Here is a 27912-nt window from a genome sequence, read left to right on the forward strand (position 1 = left end):
TGTAATTTATACATCATTTTTAATGATGTGTGCTTTACTTCAACGAGGAGTATGCTTGTGCTTTGTGCCTTGCACCTAGGCTCTAGGCAGCATTTGTGCTTTAAGAGTGCCTTGCTTTCACTAATCACCAATACTGCACAAATCACTTGCGACAAGCAGATAATTATCATATCCATGTAAAGAGCAGCTAAATTATTAAAGTAAAAAATTCACAGAAAGTCAACAAAAGCTCACCACTTGTCAAAGCGCCAAAGAAACAAAGAATTGTCTACCGATGCCCATGCCCGACGAATCTCGGGAAAAATTCCACATAAAGCAGTTCCTTCCCCACCAGCTGCATTATATCTTTCAATCAGAACTGGTGGTAGCTCCGAAGTATCCACCACCTCAACCAAGGGAGGCCACTGCAGTGAATGTTCACAACATTAGTCTACGTGGAGATGGGGGTAAACAATCCGTTTCCAACAATCCAGGATGTCTATAGAGGCAATCTTTACCATCTAAAATGTCAAAAAGTTAATGTAAAGAGCAAGCAAGCATTAGGAATGAACAGAAAATGAACATAAACACAATGATAGTGATGACAATAACAATAAAATATTCTATTTCAATGAATAACATTGTAAACCATACACTTACATTGGTACATAAGTTTATGGTTATTAGCAGACAAAAACAAAGCTAAAAAGTCTCTGTTCGTGCATATTACAAAAAACAATGGAAGGTTGTTTAAAACTCCAGATTAAATCATTGAATAAAACATTCAATTAGCTAGAGGTTTTATTCATTATAAAAAAGAAAAAATATATATATAAAGAAGTAAACAAAGAAAAACACATATCGCTTCTTGTTCTTGCTAAAAATGCAATAAGATGACCTCAGTTAAACACAGTGCTGGGAACTATTATTCTTATCTATCCTGCCTCCATGCAGACAGATCCCAACATGACCCCTTTCCCATCTCTTACGATCCATCATAACCAAAAGGTTACAAGACACTAAAATTGGGTTACTTCTATATGTTACTCATTAAATACTGATGGCAGACTGCAGTAACCACATTACAAACCGAAAGACTTCTTCAAAACCATAAAAGATTAAGCATCCATGCAGGTAATGGGATCATATCAAGCAAGGAACACCATTAATCCTAACAACTGACTTATTGTTTCGGTAATATGTTTATATGAATTAAAAAACTACCAAAACATCAATATCAATCGGGTTAGTTATTCTTAAAATCACTAATTACCCACATATGATTTGGCTATACATATTTCACTAATTATAATCTGTGTATATCAGAAATGTTCTTCCAATACAGCCACAACATGCCTTTTTTTAGCTGAAGAACATGCCGTTCAACAAACATATGAGCATTACAAGCATCAAATATTTTTTAGACAGAAAAATTGAAAATAGAGATTTTCTAGTTCCCTTCTACAGCCCGTCATTATATTGAAAAAGGATACCCAACTAGCATCGACAACTGTAATGTAGTATGACTTTTGTCACATAACATCGGATACATTACCATATAATGACTGTTTTATGGTAAAGCCACCAGTCTGTCTCACTACAAAGCTGCTGTATGAAACAACTATGATAGACGTTTGATACATAAAACTACTCACATACATGTTCTCTGTGCCAATCCACTAGAAGCAAGTGTAGAGTAGACGCAGAATTTAAAAAATTAAAAACAAAAAAAAATTATCAGATAGAACAACTAATTTGTGAAAATACTTAAAAGGAACTCAAGGCAACTTTTATATTGATGTGTAATTCTCAAGTCTGATTAGTTCCTTTAACTTACTAAAGAGTTTGTCATACTAGGATTGGTTTAAACTGAATTGTGAAGATATTGTATGGGCATGTGCAAAGTCCTCACCTTACTCGTGGAGGTACCAGATCTGCATTATATGAACAACGATGGGCCCCAATAATAACTAGTACTTTTAGGATATCGCTTAAACGTCGCTACTGTTTTTTTTTTTTATTAGTAAGTAGGCATTTTATTAAATTAGGCGAAGCAAAGTACATGGGACATATACAAGAACCACATCTATGCACGATTGTCTAAAGATATAAGAAAATCATGTCATGGCACACCTAGTTTCATGGTGGCTAACAAATTAAAAGATCTTAAGTTTGACTTAAAGAGGTGGAATATTGAGGTTTTTAGACACACGGATGAGCAAAAGAGTATTCTATGGGAGGAGTTGCATTCTCTAGAAGTTGGGGAGGCTAATGAGGAGAACTCTTTGAGGAAGGTTAAGGTGGTGGCGAAGATAGAGAAGGTTCTGTTGTCGGAAGAAATCTCTTGGAGACAAAAATCTAGGATGATATGGTTGAAGGAGGGAGACAAGTGTACTAAGTTCGTCCACAAAATGGCAAACTCACATAGACAGAACAATGTAATTGAGGGTATTCAATCAGGAGATACGGTGTATCAAGCCCCGGAGGATGTTCAAGATGATATAGTGAGCTATTATGAGGAGCTTCTCAAAGAGACGGCGGGATGGCGCCCTAAACTGGATGGTTTGTCTTTCGACCAGCTAGATGATAGTGTTGCAAGTTGGCTGGAGAGACCATTTGAGGAGGCCGGAGCGCATCAAGTGGTGCGTGGTATGTGTAAGACAAAGCCCCGGGCCCCGATGGATTTTCTTTGGCTTTCTTTCAAGAGTGTTGGGATGTGATGAAGGATGACATGATGCAAGTTTTTCAAGAGTTTCATCTTTGTCAGAAGTCCCTTAATACCACTTATATTGCTCTCATTCCAAAGTTTGCAGGGGCCATGGAGTTGAAAGATTTCCAACCTATAAGTTTCGTAGGAGGGATTTGTAAAATCATTTCAAAGGTGCTAGCAAGTGGCATGAGTTTGGTGATGGAGAAAATAATCTCCAAACCTCATAATGCATTTGTTCGGGGTCAACAAATTACGGATTCAGTTTTGATAACGAACGAGTGCTTGGACAGCCGGTTGAGGGATGGTATCCCGGGAATCCTTTGCAAGCTGAATATGGAGAAGGCTTATGATCATGTGAGCTGGGATTTTTTTCTTTATAAGTTAAGGAGATGTGGATTTGGTGATAGGTGGTGTGGCTGGGTTAAACATTGTGTTTCAACTGCCTGGTTATCCATGCTAGTTAATGGGAAACCTTGTGGATTTTTTCAAAGTTCAAGGAGTTTGAGACAAGGTGATCCTTTATCTCCTTTTCTATTTGTTGTAGTAATGGAGGCACTGAGTCAAATGGTCGAAGCTACTGTAAGGGGCAGGTTCTTGGCTGGTTTTTCAATGGGAAATAATAGTCATGGGTTATCCATCTCTCATTTATTGTACGCGGATGATACTTTAATTTTATGTGATATGGACAGCATACAACTTTTTTTTTTTTTTTTTTTTTGAGAGAAGTAAGAAGCTATATTAATAAAAGAATAGGCAAAATGCCACGTTCGGTACAAAGAATGTCCTAAACGACGTAGGATCAATAGAAATAAGAAAATCATGCAGATTTTGGCCATTAAAACTCACAGCAATAGCCCAAGTACAAAGAGTTCTAAAAAAGAAGACTTTCAGCTCCTCCATTGATCTCTCTTTATCCTTGAATGTCCGTTCATTGCACCCCTGCCACACGCACCACATAATGCATATCAGAATCATCTTCCAAATCGCCTTAATCTGGTTGTTGCCTCCTAGACCTGTCCAGCTAGCAAGAACCGCCACTACTGTTTCCGGCATAACCCAACCCAAGTCTAGTCTACAAAAAACCTCATTCCATAACCCTCGAGCTACCTCACAATGTAATAATAGATGGTCCACGGATTCACCCCCCTTCCTGCACATACAACACTAATTTACAATGATCACCCTTCGTTTTCTCAAATTGTCCGTTGTGAGGATCTTGCCCAGGGAAGCGGTCCACACAAAGAAAGCCGCTTTGAGAGGCGCCTTGTGTTTCCAAAGCTTTTTCCAAGGAAATTGAGAGGGTTGCTCTTGTATTAGGGGCTTGTAGAAAGCACAGACCGAAAACAAGTCTTTTCCCAATGGTACCCACCACAACAAATCTAGAAGCTGGTTACTTGGTTTGGTTGAATACAAAAGATTGAAAAAGGCTTCAAAAGTGTCCATTTCCCAATTTTGTGCCGCCCTGCTAAAACTAATGTTCCACTAGATTTGCTCCCCCACTACCACCATGACTTCCGCCACTAATTTCTCTTTATCACTTGCAATCGAGAATAACGTCGGGAATAAATCCTTAAGCACACAATTACCACACCAGGTGTCATGCCAAAATTTGATTTTGTTCCCCACTCTTAAACAAAGCCTAGTGTAATGAGAGAAGACCCCCCATCCTTGTCTGATATGTTTCCACAATCCCACACCATGCGCCCCTTGTACTTCCTTAGTACACCAACCACCCCATAATCCCCCATACTTACTTTCAATCACCAACTTCCAAAGAGCTTCTGGTTCTCTATGATATCTCCATAGCCACTTTCCAAGTAACGCCTAATTAAAGATTCTCAGCTTTCTAATGCCCAAACCCCCCTTCGAGATAGGCCTATAAACCTATTCCCACCTGACTAGATGAAACTTGAACTCATCTCCTATTCCGCCCCACAAGAAGTCTCGTTGTAATTTCTCAATGTGAAGTGCCACCCTTACTGGGATAGGGAACATGGATAGGAAATATGTTGGAAAAGAAAATTATATAGAAGGGTTTTCTCTCCGTACTGCATGCATGCACACACCCTACCCTCCGGCGCTCCTCGCCAGAGTTGATCTCCTTCTCCTTCTTTCTCTCTGACTTCTTCCTCCTTCCTCAAATTTCTTCCCTTTTCTTCCTTTCTTTTATTTCCTTTTTACTTCATTCCTGTTAATGATGGATGCGGCTAGGCGCTTTACGATTGAATCAAAAACTTTCTTCTTCGCAAAGGTGGGTGCCAACCTCTTTCACATTACCGAAAGAAAAAGACGTATGGCCTTATTTTTACTCATTAACGGTGCGACAGTTGCATGGGTGGTTAGAATGGTGGTGGAAGCCACTGATTCTTGTTGGCGGGAAGGTTTTTTCATAAAGTTAAGGATAGGTAACGGGGTCTTCATTCTACAACTTCTCAAAAACTCAAGGGGGTGTTATCTATTGTTGGAGGAGTTTAACAACGACAGAAGAAAGGGCTCACTGATCATACCCGAGGGAGATAAGGGCAGTGGATGGGAGGGTTTTGCTTATCACCTTAAGAAGGTGGCTGAGTCTGCGGTGGCTGAGCCTTCAAAACATCAAAAGGTGGTGGCGCACCTGGAGGGTGGGTCGCGTAGGGGAGGGACTGCTGGTTCAAACCTGGAACCAAGCATTTCAGCAGCCTACTCTTCGGTCTTGGCTGGCTCCTCACCAGAACGTGGAAATTCTTCTTACCCAGCGGTCGCTAGGGAGTCTCCCGACGAGTGCACAAACTGGGGGATGTAGAAGGCATTTTATGGGTTGTCAGAGCTCAACTTTCAGGAGTCTTAGAAGATGTTTCCTTTTTGATGAAAAAGGTGGACCTGGGATTGAGTATGGTGATGGGACACGGCAGGGAGGTTGATCTAGGCAGAAAGTATGGTGCTGAAAAGGACCTACGAGAAGCATCAGGAAGAACAGTGAGTATAGAGGAGGCCGTAGGATAGAGGGAACCTATCTGCTCTCAATATCGGGCCTCAAGGCCCCAATTGCAGGCCGAAAGCCCACGGGACACAAAGCCTAGCCAATGGAGCCCTACACTTGGGCAGGCTAGTTTCAACTAAGGCAAGCCCTGCCTGTCCTCAGCCTCGGGCCTCAAGGCCTCTTTCACAGGCCGTAAGCCCACAGGGCTCAAACAAGCCCTCCAACATGCTCGAAACAGTCGTAGACCCGCTTCTCTCAGACGGGTCGGCTTCCCATAGTTCGATCAATGCTCCTCCACTGGCGGTAACTAAGACCAACCTTCTGATGTGGGTACGGAGCTTCCAACTCCACTGTTTCCATCGGAGAACACACACAAGCTGACTGTGAAAGATGCCTCACAACCCACCAGCACCCCGCGGCCGCCACAGAATGGGCCGATGGCCTCAAACGAAGCTGGGCATGGCACTTTGGAGCAGATACAGATCGTGGAAAGCAGGTCCAACGGGGTGGGGCTTTCGTCCGCACCTGGCCTAGACACGGGAGCAGTGCCCAAAACCCATTTTCTCTCTATAGGTCTCTCTGAGACCTTGTCCAGGGTATTGTGCACGATGGAAGATGAGGTAGACGACTTTTCTTTGGATGGGGGGTCTTCAAATGTAGGATCCCTTTGTGGGTCAGACTTATAGCTAGTGTGCAAGGAGCTAGGGGCTGGCATTTTGTCCACTGTATCAGATGAACCCAATGAAGTACCTAGCCCACTTTGCTCATTGCCACCAGAAGATTCTCCAACTGAATTACATTCGGATTGGGTCCTCAAGAAGGTGAATGATATGCGGCATTGCTTGGGTATGTCCTGCGAAGGCTTTGAGGACCAGTTGCAAGCTTTACTCATCGCTATGAGAGCGGGTCAGCCTTCTTTGGCTAAATCTGTTGCTAAGAAAGACAGGGAACTTAAAAGACTGACCTCTGTCCATAAACTATGATGCAAGGGAGGGCAGCGCGAGCAGGGGACGACTTAAAGATAGGGTGAATCTTGGTGATCCATGAAGCCAAAGATTCTAGCTTGGAATGTTCGGAGCTTGAATGACCCGAAAAAACGCCTCACAATCAAGAAATTATTATGGGAATGGAAGGCAGATGTTATTAGTTTTCAGGAAACGAAACTAAACTATATCGATAGAAACATCATTAGAAGCTTGTGGCATTGTTTGTATGCAGGATGGACCACTCTCGCTTCTAAGGGTGCTTCAGGGGGAATTCTGGTGTTGTGGGACAAAAGAGCAATTAACCTTGTAGATGAATGTGTTGGGGAATTTTCAATAGCTTGCTCTTTCGCTAATATGGATGATGGATTTTGTTGGGGTTTTGCAAGTGTTTATGGGCCTAACTATGATAGTAGTAGAAAAATTCTTTGGGACGAGATAGCTAGCCTTTGCAGTTGGTGGGATGTACTGTGGTGTATAGGGGGTGATTTCAACATCACTCGGTTTCCGAGTGAGCGGTCAGGGGTTCCTAACTCGGATTCAGCCATGGCGGATTTCTCCACACTCTTGTTTGATCTAGACTTAGTGGATCTCCCCTTGGCAGGGAGAGAATTTACCTTGTCAAATGGAAGGGCATGGTCGCGTTTGGACAGATTCGTCGTTTCTTCCTCTTGGGAAGCCCACTTTCCCACACTATGTCAAAAACGGCTCCCCCGCCTTTGCTCAGATCATTTTCCCATTTTACTAGACTGTGGGGGTATTCAAGAGGGACGCCGCTACTTTAAGTTCAAGAACATGTGGTTGAAGGTCAGTTCGTGGTGGGCATCTTACCAGTTCACAGGCACTCCTCACTTTATACTAGTTGGGAAACTAAAAGTTTTGAAAAATGATCTAAGAAAATGGAACCTAGAAGTCTTCGGGGAACATCAATGACCAGCGGAACAAGCTCTTCATGGAACTACAGCAATTTTATGAAAAAGAAGTAGAAAGGACTTTATTAGATGACGATAGGACAAGAAAATTGACTGTTGTTACTGAACTGGAAAACGTTACTGCTATGGAGGAGATTATGTGGAGACAAAAATCACGGGCCCTTTGGTTGAAGGAAGGGGATAGGAGCACAAAGTTTTTTCATAGAGTTGCAAATTCCCATCGAAGAAATAATGCTATAGAGGTCCTCCATGCAGATGGCAGAGTTTTACTGGATAGAGATGTCATCAAGGAGCATATTGTCCAGTTTTATGAGAAGCTTTTGACAGAGCAATAGACTTGGAGGCCCAAGGTTGATGGACTAGCCTTCAATTCCATTGACCACTCAAGCGCGGCTTGGTTGGAGAGGCTTTTTGATGAAAACGAGATTTTTGGAGTGTTAAAAGGTAAGAATAAAGATAAAGCCTCGGGAGCTGATGGTTTTTCAATGGCTTTCTTTTATGCTTGTTGGGACATTGTTAAGGAGGATCTTATGAAGGTTTGTATTGAATTTCATACCCTCACGAAATTCGAGAAGAGCCTCAATGCCTCTTTCATCGCCCTCATTCCCAAGAAGGTAAGGTCGGTGGAAGTGAATGATTTCCATCCCATAAGTTTGATAAGTGGGGTCTACAAGATCATTTCCAAAGTTTTAGCAAAGCGGTTGAGTGAAGTCTTGGGGAAGATCATCTTGAAGTCCCAAAACGCTTTTGTGAAAGGAAGGCAAATTCTTGACTCAGCCCTCATCGCCAATGAGTGCCTAGAGAGTAGAATCCGATCCGGCATTCCAGGTATCTTATGTAAACTACACATGGAAAAGGCTTTTGATCATGTGCATTGGGATTTTTTGTTGTATATCCTTGGTAGGTACGACTTTGGGGCAAAATAGTGCCAGTGGATAAAGCACTGTATTACAACAGCCAGATTCTCTGTTTTGGTCAATGGCACTTCTGAAGGTTTCTTCAACAGTTCTCAGGGTTTGAGAGAAGGGGATCCTCTCTCCTCGCTTTTATTTATTCTTGTCATGGATGTGCTAAGTAGAATGCTGAGAAGGGCGGTGGAAGGGGGTTTTCTCTCTAGTTTCACGGTGGGCGGTTCCACACATGGCAGCTTGATAGTCTCCCACCTTCTCTTCGCCAACGAAACATTGATTTTCTGTGACCCAGACCAGGAACAATTCCGCTCTTTACGTGCACTTCTTCTTTGTTTTGAAGCTGTATCAAGCCTTAAGGTGAATTTATCCAAGTCAGAAGTAGTCCTCGTGGGCTCAGTCAACAACCTAAGTATGGTGGCAGCCATCCTGGGTTGCAAGGTTTCATCCTTGTCTATGAAGTATCTTAGACTCCCCTTGGGGGCCCCTCATAAATCTAAGACAATGTGGGAAGGGATTATTGAGAAGTTTGAAGGAAAACTGGCAGGGTGGAAGAGAATCTACTTGTCTAAGGGGGGGAGAATCACACTTATTAAAAGTACGTTATCTAACCTTCCAATGTACTTTCTCTCTTTATTCCCTATGCCAGTAGGAGTGGCGAATCGACTGGAGAAGATTTTTCGGGATTTCTTATGGGGAGGTTTAGAGGATACAAAGAAATTCCATTTGATCAAATAGAATAAAGTATGCACCCCTCTGTCTTGCGGTGACTTGAGCATAAGGAATTTGAGAACTTTCAACAAGGCTCTCCTTGGTAAATGGTTATGGCGGTATCATCTTGAGGGAGACGCTCTATGGAAGAATATCTTAGAATATAAATATGGAAGTGTGTGGAGTGGCTGGTGCACAAAGGAAGTAAGAGAAGCTTATGGTGTGGGAGTTTGGAAACTTATCCGGAATGGATGGGACGATTTTCGTGGTCATTGTAGGTTTGTGGTGGGAAGGGACACACATATTAGATTTTGGCATGATATTTGGTGTGGTGATGTCGCTCTAAAAAATGCTTTACCTTCTATTTTTAGGATAGCGTTTGTTCAGAATTCCTCAGTGGCTGACAATATGTGCCCTACCGCTGATTCCATACATTGGTCTGTGAGATTCACTAGAGTGGCACAAGATTGGGAGTTGGGCGCCATCACTGACTTCTACAGCGCGCTACATGACTTGAAGTTCAGGGCTGGAGGGGAAGACAGACTATTATGGACATGCACAGGGAACAAGAAATTTTCAGTCCGTTCATACTACAAGGCCTTGACGAATCACTCCCCCAATGCCTTCCCCTAGAAGAGCATTTGGAGAAGCAAGGTTCCCCTCAAGGTCGCTTCTTTGGGTGGGTGGTGTCTCATGGTAAAATACTAACTATAGACAAGCTAAGGAAGCGTGGACTCTTCATAATGGATTGGTGTTTCATGTGCAAACACAATGGTGAATCAGTGGACCACCTTCTCCTTCATTGCGACGCAGTTAAGGTATTGTGGGATGAGATCCTCTCGAGGCTTGGTATCGCTTGGGCCATGCCACGAAGGGTGATCGATTTACTGTCTTATTGGCAAGGGCTAAGAGGGAATCAACAGATTCCAGCTGTATGGAAGATGGTATCTTTATGCTTAATGTGGTGCACGTGGACCGAAAGAAATGACCACTGTTTGAGAATAAGGAACGCTCTCCGGATGCTTTTCGAGCTTTTTTCTTTCACACTCTACTCCTTTGGGCATCTACTATCGTTTTGAACGGAAAGAGTCTAAATGACTTTTATGCTACTATCCGTAGCACTTAGATTGTAAATAGGCTTTTTCTTGTATACTCCCTGTGTACTCGGACTTAGCCTATTTACGTGGATCAATAAAATTTATTTACCTATCAAAAAAAGAAATATCTTGGAAGGTTAGAAAGAGTACTCTATTAGCGTAATCCGTCCCCCTTTTGATAGGTACATTCTCTTCCAACCTGCTAAACGTCGCTCTACTCTCTCAATCACTATATCCCATAGCGCAACTGCTCTCAAGGGGGCCCCCAATGGAAGGCCTAGATGCATCATGGGGAGTGTAGCAGTCTTACACCCCAGGGTATTAGCCAACTGTCTGAAACGCTAAACACCACCAATAGGCACCATCTCTCAATCACAGCAGACAACTTAAGGCCCCGCTTGGTTACACAGATGAGATGAAATGAGATAAGATGTTTTAAATAGAAATAAATAAAATATTTTTATAATATAATTTTTGAATATTAATTTTGTATTGGGATTTGAAAAAGTTAGATTGTTTATTATATTTTGTATTGGGATTTGAAAAAGGTGTAATGATGAGTTGAGATAAGATGAGATGAGATTTTTGGTTTTGGCTAACCAAACAAGGCCTTAAAGCTGTAAGGGCTGTACTCCTGTGTTTTGAGGCGGTTTCAGGTCTCAAGGTAAACTTGTGGAAGTCGAAATTGGTCCTTGTGGAGGACATGGAGAATATAGACCATCTAGCTGATTTGTTGAGTTGTAAAGTGGCTGATCTTCCTATGTGTTACCTCGTACTCCCTTTGGTAGCCTTTTTTAAAGAAAAATCCATTTGGGATGGGGTTGTAGAGAAGGTAGAAAAAAGATTTTTTTTTTTTTTTTTTTTTTTATAAGTGAGGTAGAAAAAAGATTATCCGGATGGAAGCGGCTTTACCTTTCAAAAGGTGGGAGAGTAACTCTTATCAAAAGTACCCTCTCCAATCTCCCTATGTACTATCTCTCTCTTTTTCCTTTACCCAAGGGGGTGGCTAATAGGATTGAAAAACTTTTTAGAGTGTTCTTGTGGGGTGGTTGGAGGCTTGGGGGTGCGTAATTTGGTTACCTTCAATAAAGCCTTATTAGGAAAGTGGTTGTAGAGATTTCAATCGAAAGAGGATTCGTTGTGGAGAATGGTAGTGGTAGGTAAGAATGGATGTGATTGTGGGTTTTTTTTTTTTTTTTTTTTTGGGGGGGGGGGGGGGGGGGGATTTGGGGTTGGAGTTCTAAGGAGGGTAGAGGGAATTATGGAGTGAGTCTTTGGAAGTTTATTAGAAAGGAGTGGAAGGTGTTTGCAACATACCAATTTTGAGGTTGCTGAGGGCTCAAGAATCAGCTTCTGGTTTGATGAATGGAGTGGAGAGAGAGCTCTATTTTCTGCATTTCCAAGAGTTTTCAGATTAGCCGAAAATCAATAGGTTGCTGTTTCAGATGTGCTACGTCGAGCTAATGGCATCGTGCATTGGAATCTGTCTTTTTCCAGAAATGTGCAGGATTGGGAAGTGGAGGAGTTAGTAGGTTTTTACAGTTTTCTTTACTCCACGAAGATAGGAGGAAATGGGAGAGATAGAATGCTGTGGAAACATTCAGGGAACAAAAAGTCTTCTGTCAAATCCTTTTATAAGGTGTTACAAGACAACCAGTCTATTATGTTCCCTTGGAAGAGTATATGGAGAGTTCCAATGCCACTAAAGTTGCATTTTTTGCCTGGACTGTAGCTTTAGGTAAGATTTTGACGGCTGACAATTTAAGGAAAAGAGGGATGATTGTGTTGGAGTGGTGCTACCTGTGTAAGAAGAATGGTGAAACGACCAATCATATTTTTCTGCATTGTGAAGTGCAGAGGGAGCTTTGGGATGGCATTATAAGTAGGGCTGGGTTGAATTGGGTCATGCCCAAGAGCGTGGTGGATCTTTTAGCATGTTGGAAGAGGCATCATCAAACCTCACAACGAGCTACGATGTGGAGGGTGATTCCTTTGTGTATACTGTGGTATCTTTGGATGGAAAGAAATGAGAGATGCTTCAACAACAAGAAGAGAATTGTGGGGGAAATATGAAACTATTTTGTATTTTCTTTGGTTTAATGGTTTTCTGCTATTGTACTAAAGGGAGGGAATGGTCATGAGTATTTTATTTCTTTTCAGCTTGCTAGAGTGTAATTAGGTGTCTCTTTTGTATACTTCCTGCGTAGATGGGCTTTGCCTAGTTGCATTCGATCAATAAAGTTTATTACTTATGAAAAAAGTCTATTACAATCGACCAATGGAATAATGTATGAAGAAAAAAAGTTCAAATCTTGTCCATTGTCCATTCACGATCCTCAAAACTTTGACCATTCCTCTCCATCCATATGCACCACCATATGCAAATCGGTATCATCTTCCACATCGCTGGGATTTGAGAATTACCTCGAATGCCTTGCTAACTGGGTAAAAAGTCAACAACCCTTCTTGGCATTACCCAAAAGAGTCCACTCTAGCAAAGATATCATTCCATAAGGTCATGGCTACATCACAATGCAATAATAGGTGATCCACAAACTCCCCACTTTTCTTACACATAGCACCAATCCATATAGAAGAAAAAAAAATAAAAATAAAAATAAAAAAATAAAAAAAGCCTTTAGGGGGCCTTAGTCTTCCATATGTTCTTCCATGGGAATGTTCTTATAGATTGTCACGAGGGACTTGTAGTATGACTGTACAGTAAAATTACCCTTCTTGAATTATGACCACATAATCTTATCCGTTGCTCCCATCACTCTACAAGTATACACAAGGTTGAAAAAATCTGTAATGTGTCAATTTCCCAATCTTGGACAGCTCTAACGAAAGTGATATTCCACTGAGGAGAGCCACTGGAGAGATCCATGTGCTCTACTACAGAAGCCTCCTTTCTTCGAGCAATGCCGTATAGTGTTGGGTTGGCTTCTTTGAGGATTCGATCTCCACACCATAGGTCATTCCAGGATTTAATTCTGGAATCAACACCCAACTACAAAAATGTGTATCAATGAAGATTGGTCCAGCCTCTTCTTATTTGTTTTCAACGCCCCACTCCATGTGATCTGCCTACCTCATTTGAGCACCATCCTCCACACAATTTACCATATTTTAACTCTCTAATCACCCTCCATAAAGCTCCCCTCTCTTCGTGGTGTATCTCCACAACCATTGACCCAATATAGCCTTGTTGAAAACCAACAAGTTCCAAATTCCCAGCCTGCCTTCTCGTATAGGAGTACAAACCCTAGCCCAATTCACCAAATGAACTTGGATTCTTCGCCTATTCCCCTCATAGGAAATATCTTCACAATTTCTCTATCCAGTGAGCCACTTTGCATGGTATTGGAAATAAGGATAAGAAGTAAGTCGACAGGTTGGATAGAGTACTTTTTATCAATGTAAGTCTACTACCTTTGGACAAATAAATCCTCTTCCAACTCAGCAGTTTACGTTCCATTTTTTCCAACACTCCATCCTAAACAGACAACGATCTCAAGGAGACACCCAGTGGAAGACTGAGATACTTCATTGGCAAAGTGGAGACTTTGCATCCCAAAATATTGGCCACGCTCAGAACACTTGGAACATTTCCAACCGGAACTAATTCTTACTTGGCGAGATTCACTTTCAAACCTGAAGCCGCTTCAAAGCAAAGTAAAAGAGCCCTTAAGGCTTGAATATGATTATGACTAGACCCACAAAAGATGAGTACCATATGCAAATAAGAGTTGAATCATCTCAAGTGTGCCGATTCTTGCATCCCCTATGACAAATCTGGATAGAAATCTACCTTCCACAAGACCTGCGATCATTTTACAGAAAGCTTCCTTTATGAAAACAAAGAGTAATGGAGATAGGGGATCACCTTGCTTCAAACCGCTCAAACTTCCAAAGAAACCCATTGGGGTACCATTCACCAAGACAGAGATGTACAGTGGAGATGCAAAATTTGATCCAAGAGCACCATCTCACTCCAAGTCCAAACCTCTCGAGCATGTGTAACAAAAATTCCAGTTTACACGATCGTATGCCTTCTCCATGTTAAGTTTGCATGATAACCTGGGTTCACCCGACTTGATGCGACTCTCCAAGCACTCATTGGCAATGAGAACCAAGTCAAGGATTTGCCAACCTCGTATGAATGCATTTTGGGGATTGGATATGATCTTCTCCAATATTGTACTCAATCTAATAGCCAATACCTTCAAAAGAATTTTGTAAATTGCACTCACCAAGCTAATAGGACGAAAGTCGTTAATCTCCACCACCCCAACCTTCTTTGGGATAAGAGTAATGAAAGTAGCAATTAGGCTTTTTTCAAAAATACATAGTTCATCAAACTCATGGAAGAAGCTCATGATGTCGTCTTTAAGCACCTCCCAACATGCCTTAAAGAAGGCCATAGTGAACCCATCAAGACCCAAAGCTTTGTCACCGGCCATAATTCTCACCACCTTGCGAATCTCCACCTCCCCAAAAGGCCTCTCAAGCTTCTTGTTGATTGATTGACTAAAAAACCAGGCCATCCAAACAAGGTCTCCAAGAAAATTGTTTTGAAAGTAGTTGTGCATAGTAGTTGGTAATATGATCCGTGATCTCAGACAGATTCGATGTAATCCTCCCATCTACCTACAAGGACTCAATAATATTGTGTCTTCTATGCAAATTAGACATGCGATGGAAGAACTTGGTGCATTTATCCCCTTCTTTTAGCCATAAAGCCCTCCATTTTTGTCTCCATGAGATCTCTTCCATTAAAGCCACCCTTTCAATATCTGAGGTGACTTGCTTTTTGCGAGCCTTTTCTTCTTCTGAAAGCCCCCTCCCCTCCTCCAAGTCCTCCAAACCCCATAATTCGTTGAAGAGGGACTTCTTCACATAACTCAGGTTGCCATGTATGAGATAGGAAAACCACCATTGTCTAACTCTCTCAACAAAGCCTTTAGATTTCAGCCACATTCTCAAACTTGAAATAGCTTTTACCTCCATGTATGCCTCCACAATCAATGAGAATGGGAAAGTGATCCGAACATAATCTTGGAAGCCATTTTGGATTAGATCCAGCAAATGTGCTTCCTATTCGGGCCAAATGAGGAATCTATCAAGTCTTGACCAAGCTAGATGTTCTCTATTACTAGGCCATGTGAATGTGCCACCCACTAGAGGAATGGCCAGAAGATCTTGCTTATAAATAGTCTAAAAAATCCGTCATTGCTGAGCTAGAGCTAGGATCTCCTAGTTGTTTGCTTCGGAAGCGAGTGACGTTAAAATCTCCCCCAATGCACCTAGGAAGGCTCCATAAGCTACAAAGACCAGCCAATTCATCTCACATGCCTCCTCTCAAAATTAGTATTAGGACCATAAACATTAGCAAAGGATCATTGATAACCATCTTCCACATTCATGAAAGAAGTAGCCACCGTATATTCCCCCACAAACTCATCCATTTTTTCCATCACTCTTTTATCCTACATTACCAAGATGCCTCCCAAAGCCCCCTTAGACGACAAATACGACCACCTAAATGACAACAATTCCACAAACTCCATACGATATTATGGGAGATGAGTTCCAGTGTTGTCTCTCGTAAAGATACAACATCCACTCTCCAACTATGAAGCTGGTTTTGTACTTTGTTGTGCTTATGTAATTCATTCAGCCCCCTTACATTCCATGAGACTATTTTGAGCTTTATAAAACCACCAATTTTGCCCTACCCTTCGTCCCACCACAACTTGCACTTCCTTCATAACTGGCCGAACAAGTAAGTCGCTCTAATTCCCTTTCCCTTTTCTTAGCTGAATGGCTCTTCATGGTTGCATTGGACTGCCCAGCTTCGATGGCAGCAAGTAAGGCCAAGAATTGATCTTCATAACCGATACATGGGAGCCCAACACAAAATTGAATCTCCTCGGCTTTAAGTAAAACCCAATCTGATGCTAGTTGTTCTTCCAGTGGGGACATTGAATTCAACAAAGTAGGCTCAACCCAATGATCATCAGCTCCAATATTCCTACCTGCTGCTACCTCCACCAACTGGAACTCCCCCTCGTTATTATTGTGTTCAGAGACTCTGGGCTTGAAATAACTAAGGTGCCAGCATTGGTTTGGTTGTCGCCCTTAGAATGTCCCCCATTGGCATCTTAGTGTCCATTAGAGGCTCCCATGCAAGCACAGCAGCTATAGGACTTCCAACTGTGCCAAAGAAGGTCACCAGCTCACTCTGGCCTCTTCCTCTATCTGGTATAAAAATATAATTCCGTCTGCCACCATTGCCATATTTCCATTTCGAAACCAAATTTCCATGACTACTCCATCCCTGAATGATGACATAATGATATCAAAATAAAGATGTCCGTTAAGGTACAACAGCGCAGCACAGGCCTAGATAAGGACGATGTGTGTCAAGTCCATGTTAAGTATGTATTACATTAATCTAGGCTTTACAAGGTATTACAAGCCAAGGGTAACTAGTCCTTTTAGACTATTGCACATACGTGATTATCGTATGCTTAGATCATTGCAAAAGTTGCTCTTATGAGGCTACTCTCTATACTTGTGTTGTACCTTTCTTTTTTATAAGAAGAAATTTTATTAGAAACAAAGTATAAGTGAAACCCATGTACACATGAAGTATACAAAAGAAAACACCTAAATACATTCTAGGAAAGCCCATGTACTTGCGTTGTACCTTTTGCATTTTAAAGAAAGATTTCTTACTCATAAAAAAACATCTATAGCTTAGAGAAAAATGTAGCACCACATCTATTTTTTGATTGGAAACTTTTAGGTCCATTTTTTGTTTTTTCAAGCCATGAAACACAAAAGTCAATAAAGGAGAATAAATGCATATGAAGTTCAAAACAAACAATTTAGTTCCAAAACTACACTAATCACAAAGCTTCTAGTGATATAGGACTAATGAAGTCCAACAAATTGTGTAAATACATATTGGAATTGGTCTTCAACCATATACGATCAGCTCAAACTACAACATTGCATTGTTCTTACAGTACACTCCTCTTTCTAGCTGCAAAGTGATCATTCTTTTTCCTTTGACAAGATAAGGTTATATTAATAACTAAGAGGATGAAACACCACTACAAAGGATGTATACAAGTGCTAAAATTTGATGGAATGTAGAAATAGAGGGCACTACACTATTGAGGACCACTATTCTTGATTGTGAGCAGCTTCAGGGTGGTAAACAATATTTCAAGTTAAAAAATATGTGAGCTAAAATCAGAATCCTGAGCAAACATTTAATGGTGGGATTGTTATAGTTTTCAAGACACTCCAAGTTATACTTTGGCATGTAAACTAGAAGCTAAGCTCTGAAAACGGATTTACAACTTTGGAATGCGGTAATATTCATTGATCTTGGTAAGAGAGAGAAGCTTCTGTTTGAAGAGTTAAAAGGGCATTGAAGTGATTGAGGAAGAAAGACTATTGGATGTTGAAGAGAAGTTTAGGAAGGAAACACTTACTAGTGATTTGGAAAGAACAAACTTGTTGGAAAGGAAGTGATGGAGACAAAAATTGAGAGCACTATGGTTTCAGGAGGGGATCAATGTACAAGTTCTTTTGTAGAGTGGCCAATTCATTAGGAGAAACAATACCATTGACTCATTATCTATTAATGGTTTCTTCTGATCCTTTGGAGATTAGTAATTGCATCATGTAGTTTTATCAAAATTTGTAATTGGAATAATTCACCTGGAGGCCTATGTTAGATGGGATATGAAGCCCGATGGTTGGACAAACCCTTTTAGCATTTGGATAGAACTAATATTTTAGGATTCCTCGAAATCCTAAAAAATAATCCAGTTTGGGTGGAATACTGGGAGGGAATCCAAATGCCCATGAGAATCCAGATTCCGTTCCCAACCCCCATTTGAAGGGAATGTGGATTTTCCTAAATGAGTGGGAATCCACATTCCCAATTCCTTGGGGATTAATTTTATTTATATAAAAAACTAAGTACCTATTTGGTTTCGAGTTTGAGAGCTTAAAAAGTACTTTTCATAGCCTAAAACTTTTTTAAAGAAAAATTATACGTTCAGTAAAATTTGAAAAAGTGCTTTAAGAACCTAAAAAGGTTGAAAATCCACTTTTTTTAAAAAACACCAAATTGAAACTTTTGTTGAAAAGCAGTTGCAGAGAATGCTGAAAACCACCCTAACAAATATATTAGCGCTTTAGGTGTATGTTTCCCAAACAATAAATAGCTTTTCAATAAATAGAACTTTTTAACAAAGCTTTACAATTTAAAGCTTTGTTACCCACAAGAATCCCAAACAGGAAACCAAACTTATTAGGCCAGAAAGAATCAAAGCAGAAGATTTACTTATAGCTAATACACGTAAGTCTGATTATTTTTTTTACTTTGATCGAAAACTAAAAATATGAATATGTGATTTAGGTTCTCATAGATACAGGGCAAGTCCATTCTATATGCCATAGGTGACATTGATCTTTAGTCAATAACCTTTTTAACTTTTCCATTAAATTTTTTGGTTTTTGTTGGACATCATTTCAATTAATGCAATTTAATGCTACTATTTGACCAAGAAATTTTATATTAATATTTTATTTTTATTTTTTTTACTCTATGAAATAAAAAACAGAAGAAATATTTAAAAAAACCTTATATAGCTCAAATAAATAATATATGGATATTTTGGGGAAAAAATTATTCCTCTAGGAATAAACCAATCGTCGGACTGTCGTGTTACAGTGAATCCCATCATATTTCTAGTTATTTCCAAAAGTGAGTTTAATCACATTCCTAGGAGTCTAGATTCCCAAGCATTACATACCTAAGAATGAAGATGCTGAATGAAATGTTAAGAGTCGACAAACCAAATGCCACATTTGAGGAATGTGAGGTGTGGGAGGTAGCAAAAGCCATGAAGATGACAAGGCAATGTGCCCAGATGGTTATTCCGGGGCCTTTTTCCAAGTATGTCGGGATGTAGTGAAGGGTAATGTCATGAAGGCGTTTTGGGATTCCCATTCGAAGGGCAAAGAAATTCAACATGGCTAGAGAAAGAAACTCTGAACCATATATTTACATCACCAAAGAAATTCACAGAACGCACACAATGGAGAAACCAAAACAAGAAGATAAAGTCTACATCCTCAGCTGAATTGACAAACTGCTCAAAGTGAGACATAAAAGGAGGAAAAATCCCGTGTACCCGACTAATTAATTTCACTCTAGTTATACATAGGAACATACATTCATATACATATACACATTCAGAAATACATCTTGTTCGTTCTTTCGGTAAATTTATAACAACTTAAACAAGGGAACAAGAATGAAAAATTCTTATATAAAAATGAATAAAACCGAATCATTTCCAAACCTTCCAGTAGATGGTAATTCATAAAAATAAGAAAATAGAAGATAATTCATACAATTCACTTCTCTTCAAGTATCCAAAGAAAAGTTGAAATCACCTCTCTGGGATGAGTCGTATACGGGTGGCTGGCGTATCTCGAAGCTTCTAGGGCTTCTTCGAGATCGAGCTGCGACGCAACTTCTCGGCCAATGCGGTCACTTACAACGAGACCAGCATTCATGACATCCCGCATCACAATCTCTTCTTCCCGCGACATCTCGTTTGAAACCCTAGAGCCGACGCAGAAAGCGAAATTGTTTCTGAATCCCGGAATGGCCTAGGGTTGTGAAATTGCGAGCTCGAATGGGTCTGCCTTCCCTCGCTTTCTAGGGAACCAAACGAGGGAAATATCGATTTGGAGAGAGAAAATCAAATTGTGAGGAGAGCGGGGAGTTTCATAGACAAAAGAAAGGACACAACAAGGAGGGAAGACAAGAAGGGTTTTGGCGAGGGTTTTGGCGTGTTAACTCGACTTTTTTTCTATTTTTAATTATTATTTTATTTATTTTTTATTATCATTTATTATTTTACTATTATTTTTTATTTATTTTTTATTATTATTCACAATATATTTCAATATTTTTCAACACACAAACCTAACCTAAGAGTTTTATTACTGCTAGCGGGCAAATTAAAGTCTTGCTTTTAAATAAAACTGATAAATTTACTTGATGCTAGAGCTTTAATTTATTTTATAATAAAAATATTTTATAATTTAATGTATTATATTAAATTATTTTAATTTATATATTTAATTTTTTTTAAATATAGTTAAAATATTTGATGTCAAAATTATTTTTAAAAAGTTAATTTAAAATAGATTATTTTAGGTTTATTTTTTTAACAAACTCTCTCATCTTATCTCATCTAATTATTATAACTTATTCAAGCTCCCAAACAAAATACAAAAAACAATTAAAAATTTTCAAATCCTAAAATAAAAATAGTATTAAAAATTATATGTTAACAATATTTTTATTTAACTTTTAACTTTTATCTCATCTCATCTCATATAATTTGTGTAACCAAACAAGGCCTTAATCTATATTATAATGACTTCATTTTGAAGGCCAAGCTTTGAGCAAGCAACATTCAAAAAATTCAAATTGAGGATAGTAAAACTCTAAGAATAATATTTTAGATATCACGTTTGGTGATTATTATTAGGCTGCGTTTGAATGTTGAGTTGAGTTGAGTTAAGTTGAACTGACCTCAGTTCTTTTTTAATAGTAATGAGTTGAGATGGTGGGATGACTTCTATGAGACCCATCTAATATGAGTTTATATGTGTTTGGATGTTAAAATGAGTTTAATACTTTTATGGAAAGTTGAAAAAGGTTGTGAGTGTCGAAGTTGAAACCCTAAATGGAAAAATTGGGCTCTCACTCGAGTGGGTGTTGAGCCCACCTTGAGCAAACAACCAATTGAACATTGGCTCAAGGGGTCTCTCGAGCGAACACTAGAGTTAGTACTTTGCTCGAGCCTAGCATTGTGCAAACCCTGAGCGAAAAATCTATCTAATCTTCGCTTGACCCCACTTTCAAGTGCACGTAGAGCAAACTCATGGGTTAAGTTTCGCTCTAGTGATAGTCGAGCAAACTTTCTATCTTAGCCTTTTATGCTCACAAAATAGGCTCCACATGCAACCCAACATGAGGTTAAATGGGGTTTGGAGTGGGTTGTAACCATAATGGTTGACAATACAGATTGGCCTTTTATGTCATGGTTTTGCAATAAGTCAATATTGGGGTGGTGAGGTTTTGCATGTTCAATGTGCAGCAAATATCCTTAATCTTATTTTGACCAACGGTTTAAAAGATGTTCATAGGTCGGTTGCAAGAGTTAGAAGTGTGGTGAAGTTTGTGAGATTTTCACATGATAGGCTTGAAAAATTCAATATTTTGTTTGTGTTGCAGGTATTGAATGCAAGAAGATGTTGTATCTTGATGAAGCTACAAAATGGAACTCAACCTTCTTGATGTTGCAAATGGTTGAGCAATATAGATTGTCCTTCGATGTCACGGTTTAAAGGACATGCAATATGTCAGCCACTTTGGATGATAGGAGTTCAAAGCGGGCCACCAATGATGATTAGGATAATGTGAGGGTTTTTATAGAATTTTTTAAACTTTTCTATGAGGTGACATGCACCATTTCTGAGTCTTTATGCATTACATCTAATGACTATTGTCATTAAGTTTGTCAAGAGAAAAAATAATTGGATGAAAGGAGTGAGAATGTTAATCCTACTTTGCATATTGTGGCAATAAGCATGAGGCTTGAGTATGAGCAGTATTAGAGATTTGAGTAGAATCAACATTTTCTATATGTGGCTATTACTCTTGACCTGTGGTACAAAATTGATGGCATGACATTTGGCTTGAAAAGCATTAATGGGAAGGCATGGGTGGATTATATAGTGGCAATGGTTAAGGACACCCACAGTAGCTTGTATATGAGTTCGCCAAATTCAGGGGTGTTAATATTCTAGCACCTACACCTGCCATATCGTCTCCACCCAAAGTCAAGATGCTGAAAAAATATAGGTGGGCTAAGAGGTTTGGCGAAATTTCCAAGCTTCGGAACTTTGGGAGGCCAATCGAACTTGGATGAATACTTGTCAGCATAGATACACCCATATACGACACAATTTAATATCTTACCTTGGTAGAATGTTAGTATTGTCAATTATCTCATCATTGGAGAGATAACCCATGATATTTTCGCCATCTATATTTCTTCCATAGCCTTAAAGTTTGCCTTCAGCACCAAAGGGCACATATTGTATCTATTTCGATGTTCATTGTCTTTTAGCACAGTGGAGGCGCTTTGGTTTGCACTTGGAATTGAATAAAAGGGAAGTCAATTCATATTACGGATGTGGTAGACTTTGCGGAGGCCTACGAAGAGGAAGGTGATGATTAGCCTATAAGTGGGAATCGTGCTTAATTCATTATTTTGCTTTTACTTATAATTGATTGTATTATAATTATTTGACAGACTTAATTTCACATTCAATTGTTGTAAAGGCAACTTCAAAAAATGAGGCTATATCTCAATCTACATCGGTTGCAAGTTGACTTTGATCCACCATTGCCATTGGTTTGTTAACTTTGTCTCTTAATTATTTTTAATTTTTTACATGTGTATATAATTTTATTAATTCATAATTTCATATTCTCATCTTTTTCTAATTTTATGTCATCGTCACTTGCCACTTCATTTGGAGTAACCATCACATCTTGCTACAAGCCTTCAAGCCTATGTTCATGTTACTTTTGTTCATTTTAAAAAAAAAAATGTATATCAACTCTTGAAATATTGTTATTGTAATTCTAATTTTTTTTTTCAGGTTTTATAATCTCACTTGCAAATCACAAATTAACCATCTCAATGATCTCATTTTGAAGATAAACCTACAACTACAAACTTATCCTCTCATTTTTATTTATTTATTTTTAAGATGTGTTTCAATTCTAGAAACTTAGAATTATTTTTGAAACATTTTTATTCATTCAATTTATTAGACCATTTGTAATATTTTTAAATAAATTTTTAATAATTTTATATTAATGTGTAATAGTCTATAATAATTGTATTAACTTGAAATTATTAGTTACAACTTAGAAGTTAGAACTAAGTAACTTTATTAGATATAATTGAATTTTAAGTTTAATATTTTGTATTATGTATTTAATTATTTTTCAATTATTTTGTATTGAATTAGGCAAATAAAGAAGGGTATCTAGGCCCAAAACGGTTGTTTTTGGGCCATCTTTGGGCCCAGAAACAGGTTCTGGGCCTAATGAGCCGATTGGGGTTGGACCAAGGGGCCAATTTGCCCCTAGGCAGAAGAGGCTGGGAGGGCCCAAACTCACCCTTGCAATGAGAGGTGGGACCAGGCCCAACTCTCGGTTAACTAACTGTCCCAGGATAATAAATGACCAATAATAGAATGTATGGGGAACCCTCTAATTTTTCTTTAATCTCCTGATTGTGGAAATTGTACCAACCCCTAGCCGCCCTAACTATAGTAATCCCTAACCCTCCACCAAGAAACGATTGACCAGATTTTCCCATGGAGAACCTGTCCCTTGAGGAGGGAGATTGTAGTGGGAATTATTCGTAGGAAGGGTAGAAGTGTTTCCATAGTTGTTTGAGATGGAAAATTTTGTTATGCAATCCTTTTATGTATAAGAAAGTTGTCTTTTATTGGTCATTTTGTCACGCAAGAAACAATCTACTTTTTATATATGGTTCATCTTCTTGATCTGTTATAATGTTCTTGACATATTCACTTCCATTAGCCACTCGTGCAAAGTGCTCGCCACCAACGTGCATTACAGAATATTATACGTATTCGCTACTTAGCGAGCACCTAGGAAGGATAGTGCTCACCAACTCGGTGAGGAAATATAAGAAAGGATGTTGCTCGAATGCTAGGTGGGCATTACGAGGCTCGATTACTCACCACACAGTGAGGAACATAGTGAGTGATATTGCTCGCCATCTCAGCAAGGAATTGCACGCCACCAACGTGCATTACATAATATTATACGTATTTGCTACTTAGCGAGCAACTAGGAAAGATAGTGCTCACCAACTCAGTGAGAAAATATAAGAAAGGATGTTGCTCGAATGCTAGGTGGGCATTACGAGGCTCGATTACTCACCACACAGTGAGGAACATAGTGAGTGATATTGCTCGCCATCTCAGCAAGGAATAGAGAGTGTGTGGTAGACGAGCATTATCATAGGTAAAGTGTCTATCTCAATGCGAGAATTATGAGGCTTAATAGTTCTCCCCTCAGCGAGCAATGCAAAGAATAATAGTATTTGCCATCTCAGCAAGCAATGTAAGGAGTAATAGTGCTTGTCATCTCAACAAGCAACCCATAGAGATAAGCTTGTACAATATGCGAGCAATGCCACAACACAATGATCGCTATTAGATGAGTATCATGGATATTGCTCACTTCTCGGCAAGCAAAAGTACAATTAAAGTGAAGTGCTTATACTAGACAAGCAACTTTGGAACAAAATGAAAAAATGATTCAAATGGAATGAAAATAATAAGTAATATTATTAATTTTGAGAAAACATTGTTGGGATATTATTAATTTTTTTTTTGGGTAATTAAAAAAAAAATCTAGGTCGTGACACCCATGATACTTCATTAACTTGGTCCGTTTCACCTACGTATCACATATATAAACCATACCACAAAATGACATACAACTCTTGATTATGTAGATACCAATTTAGTATTTTAGTGAAATGATCCCAAACTATAATCCTAGTTCTACATCCACCACTAGACTTATTACTTACATTGGGGGGAGCAAAGGAAGGCTTTGTTCTTGTGCTTGTGTTATATCATTAGGATTTTCCATAGTAGGTTTGGATAGAATTTCTATTTGAGCGTGTAGATAAACTACAATAAAATGAGTTGCGTGAAATAATAATCTAAACGGCATGCCATTTCACATAATTGGGGTGATTATGGTAACCCTTAGTTGATTTATTAAATTAAAATTTTATATAATTATATTCAATTAGCATGGTCATGTCCGAGGTGAAAAATCCACACCTTTAGACTAACAAAAGACTAGATTCTAGCAAATTCTTTGTCTAAGACCAACTAATCCAATCCAAGGGTTCAGTTGGTTTTTTCATTTCAAAACCCTTTTTTATAGCCCTACATTTGCATTCCACATCTACTACCAAATTTGCTCAACATAACTTTCTTAAGAAGAACTTCCTCTTGTTTCGTTAACTATCTCCTTCTGAAGTGATAAGCACTCTTAACCAAGAACTTGCCATTTGTTGAACATTTCAAAACATGTCTATCCTCACTATTTAAATAACATCGGTAGAGATTCAAGATTAGTTCAGTTTCCTTGATAGAGAAGATCTCCTTTATTAAATTTTCTTTCTCGTTGATTATTGACTTGATAATGACTTATTTTCCAGCATGAGATAAAAACAAATGACTTCTAGCTACTTAAGTCTTCCATATATTCTGTTTTCCTTAAGTCTTAACCCTTGACAGCTCCAACAAGTTTTCTTGTAGCTTTTTGCTTGTGTTCCTACTAAATCTTTTTCAAGAAGCCATCTCTTAAACTGCTAAAATCTCTTATAATCGACTCCATTCTAGTAAATGGTTTTAATGAAGAGTAAGCTGTCATTAGGAAAAAAATAAAAAAGCCGAGACACTAATCTTACCTCAACCTTAGAGAAAGCACTACTAAGTTCAGTTTATGTTATTAGACAACTTAAGACCTTCGAGGACAAAATGAATAAATAACCAGACAAAGAATTCTCATGGCCAAGTCCATAAGTGGGTTGAAATGATTGTTGGGGCTCACCATTAACCAAAATAGAACTGGATAAGATGTAACATATTCCATAATAAGACTGATACATTTGTTATTAAAACCCATCTTCACCATAATAGCTTTTATGAAATCTCATTCCACCCAATAATATGCTATACTCTTATCTAACTTCACTAACATATGACCTTCTTTTCCATGTAAACCAATGTTCATAGTATGGAGGGTTTCATATGCAGCTAGATTGATCAGTGATGATGCAACTTGAAATGAAGCACTTTGATTCAGAGAAATAATTTGAGGCTGACCATTTTGAATGTATTAGCAAAAGCTTTTGAGATAATTTTGCAGAGAATATTAAAGAGGCTTATTTGCCAGAAGTCACTTAGTTTTTTAGGATCCTTGACCTTTGGAATAAGAGATGCCTAAGTTCTATTGATAGACTCTTAAGGAAGAAGTTTCTTGTAAAAACTGCAAAATGCTTCAGCATACCTTAGCACCTACTGACTGTGAATGAAATTGAAAGAAACATGCTACAGATCCGTCTGGCTTTGAGGATTTCATTGCTAACATCTGGAACAAAGCCATTTGTACCTCTTCCTCTATATAATCTTTGATGAGCTCTTTATTTATATATGTTGTCTCTTTGTTCTCAATCGCTGAAGTGGAAGCTTCCCTCTAAATGTGAAGTAGAAAAAAGAATTTTAAAATGGTTGACAAAAACAAACTTTATAGCATTAAGATACTGTAGCAAAGTGTCATCTACATCTTCTTCACTTATTCAATTGGATTTCTTTCTATGGGTCGCACACATATAATAATACTTTGAGTTTCCCCACATCTTACCAGTCTTGTTTTGCCATTTGCTTCCATTTTAGATGTTTTTTTTTCCACCAGCATATTATGTTCGGGTTGTGCTTCCTTAACAAGTTTCATTTGCTGAGTAAATTCCTCCTTTTCTTCTCATTCACAAATAGAAAAAATAGATTACATAGATCAGAAATTTGAAATCTGACTTCCGATCCTAAAGGGATTCAAATCTTGGATACGATATGTTCCCATACTTATCTATCCAATCTAAATATTCAAATTACAAATCTTATAAATCTTATACAGCTGTACAAATCTGTCTATACCTAAAATATATAGATTTTCCATACTTATCTATCCAATCTAAATATTCAAATTACAAATCCTATATAGCTGTACAAATATGTCTAGATCCGAAATACATAGATAAAACATAGGAATTAATTCAAATAAATATAATCCACTAATAGCATCAATTTATGTTGGTGTATCTACTAGCATCAATTTACTAACTAAGAATTGATGTCACTGTCTAGTCATTGCTTTTGTGAATATATCAGCTACTTGAAGATTCGTAGAGATATAAGGAAGAATAATAGACTTAGCCTCATAGGCTTAACGAATATAATGACAATCCACTTTAATATGTTTGGTACGCTTATGAAATACTAGATTGACAACATATTGAATAATACTAGTGTTATCACCATGAAGAAGAGTTGGCTTGTCTTGCAAAAAACCAATCTCTTGAAGAATGCCCTGCAACCACATCACTTCAGAGTAAGCTGCTGATATAGCTCTATATTTAGCTTCGGTAGAGGATTTAGAAACACACTCTTGCTTCTTGCATTTCCAAGAGATGAGTGAATCTTCAAGAAATATGCACCAACTAGTTGTGGAATGCCTAGAATCTAGGCAACTGGCCCAATCTGCATTACTATAAGTCATAAGTTGTAGAGAAGTGCTAGCAGGAAAAAAAACCCACGATTAGGAGTCCCAATCAAATATCTGATAATACGACAAACAGCCACTAAATGCAAGTGCTGAGCTGTGTCCATAA

At 38.7% G+C, this 27912-nt stretch overlaps 1 protein-coding gene across 1 annotated transcript in view; it reads right to left on the reverse strand.

The window, feature by feature from the left end:
• LOC122313451 (nuclear pore complex protein NUP155) overlaps positions 1–20156 on the reverse strand; it is a 44025-nt gene extending 23869 nt beyond the window's left edge. The window contains exons 1-2 of the mRNA XM_043128476.1: positions 19766–20156; positions 235–404 (exon numbers count right to left, since the gene is read on the reverse strand). Coding sequence (XP_042984410.1) covers positions 235–404; positions 19766–19924 — 329 coding nt within the window. The 5' untranslated portion in view covers positions 19925–20156. The remainder of the gene's footprint in view (positions 1–234; positions 405–19765) is intronic.
• Between the last annotated feature and the right edge of the window lie 7756 nt (positions 20157–27912).

This window comes from Carya illinoinensis, chromosome 6 (genome assembly GCF_018687715.1).
Source record: "Carya illinoinensis cultivar Pawnee chromosome 6, C.illinoinensisPawnee_v1, whole genome shotgun sequence".
Lineage (NCBI taxonomy): Eukaryota > Viridiplantae > Streptophyta > Magnoliopsida > Fagales > Juglandaceae > Carya > Carya illinoinensis.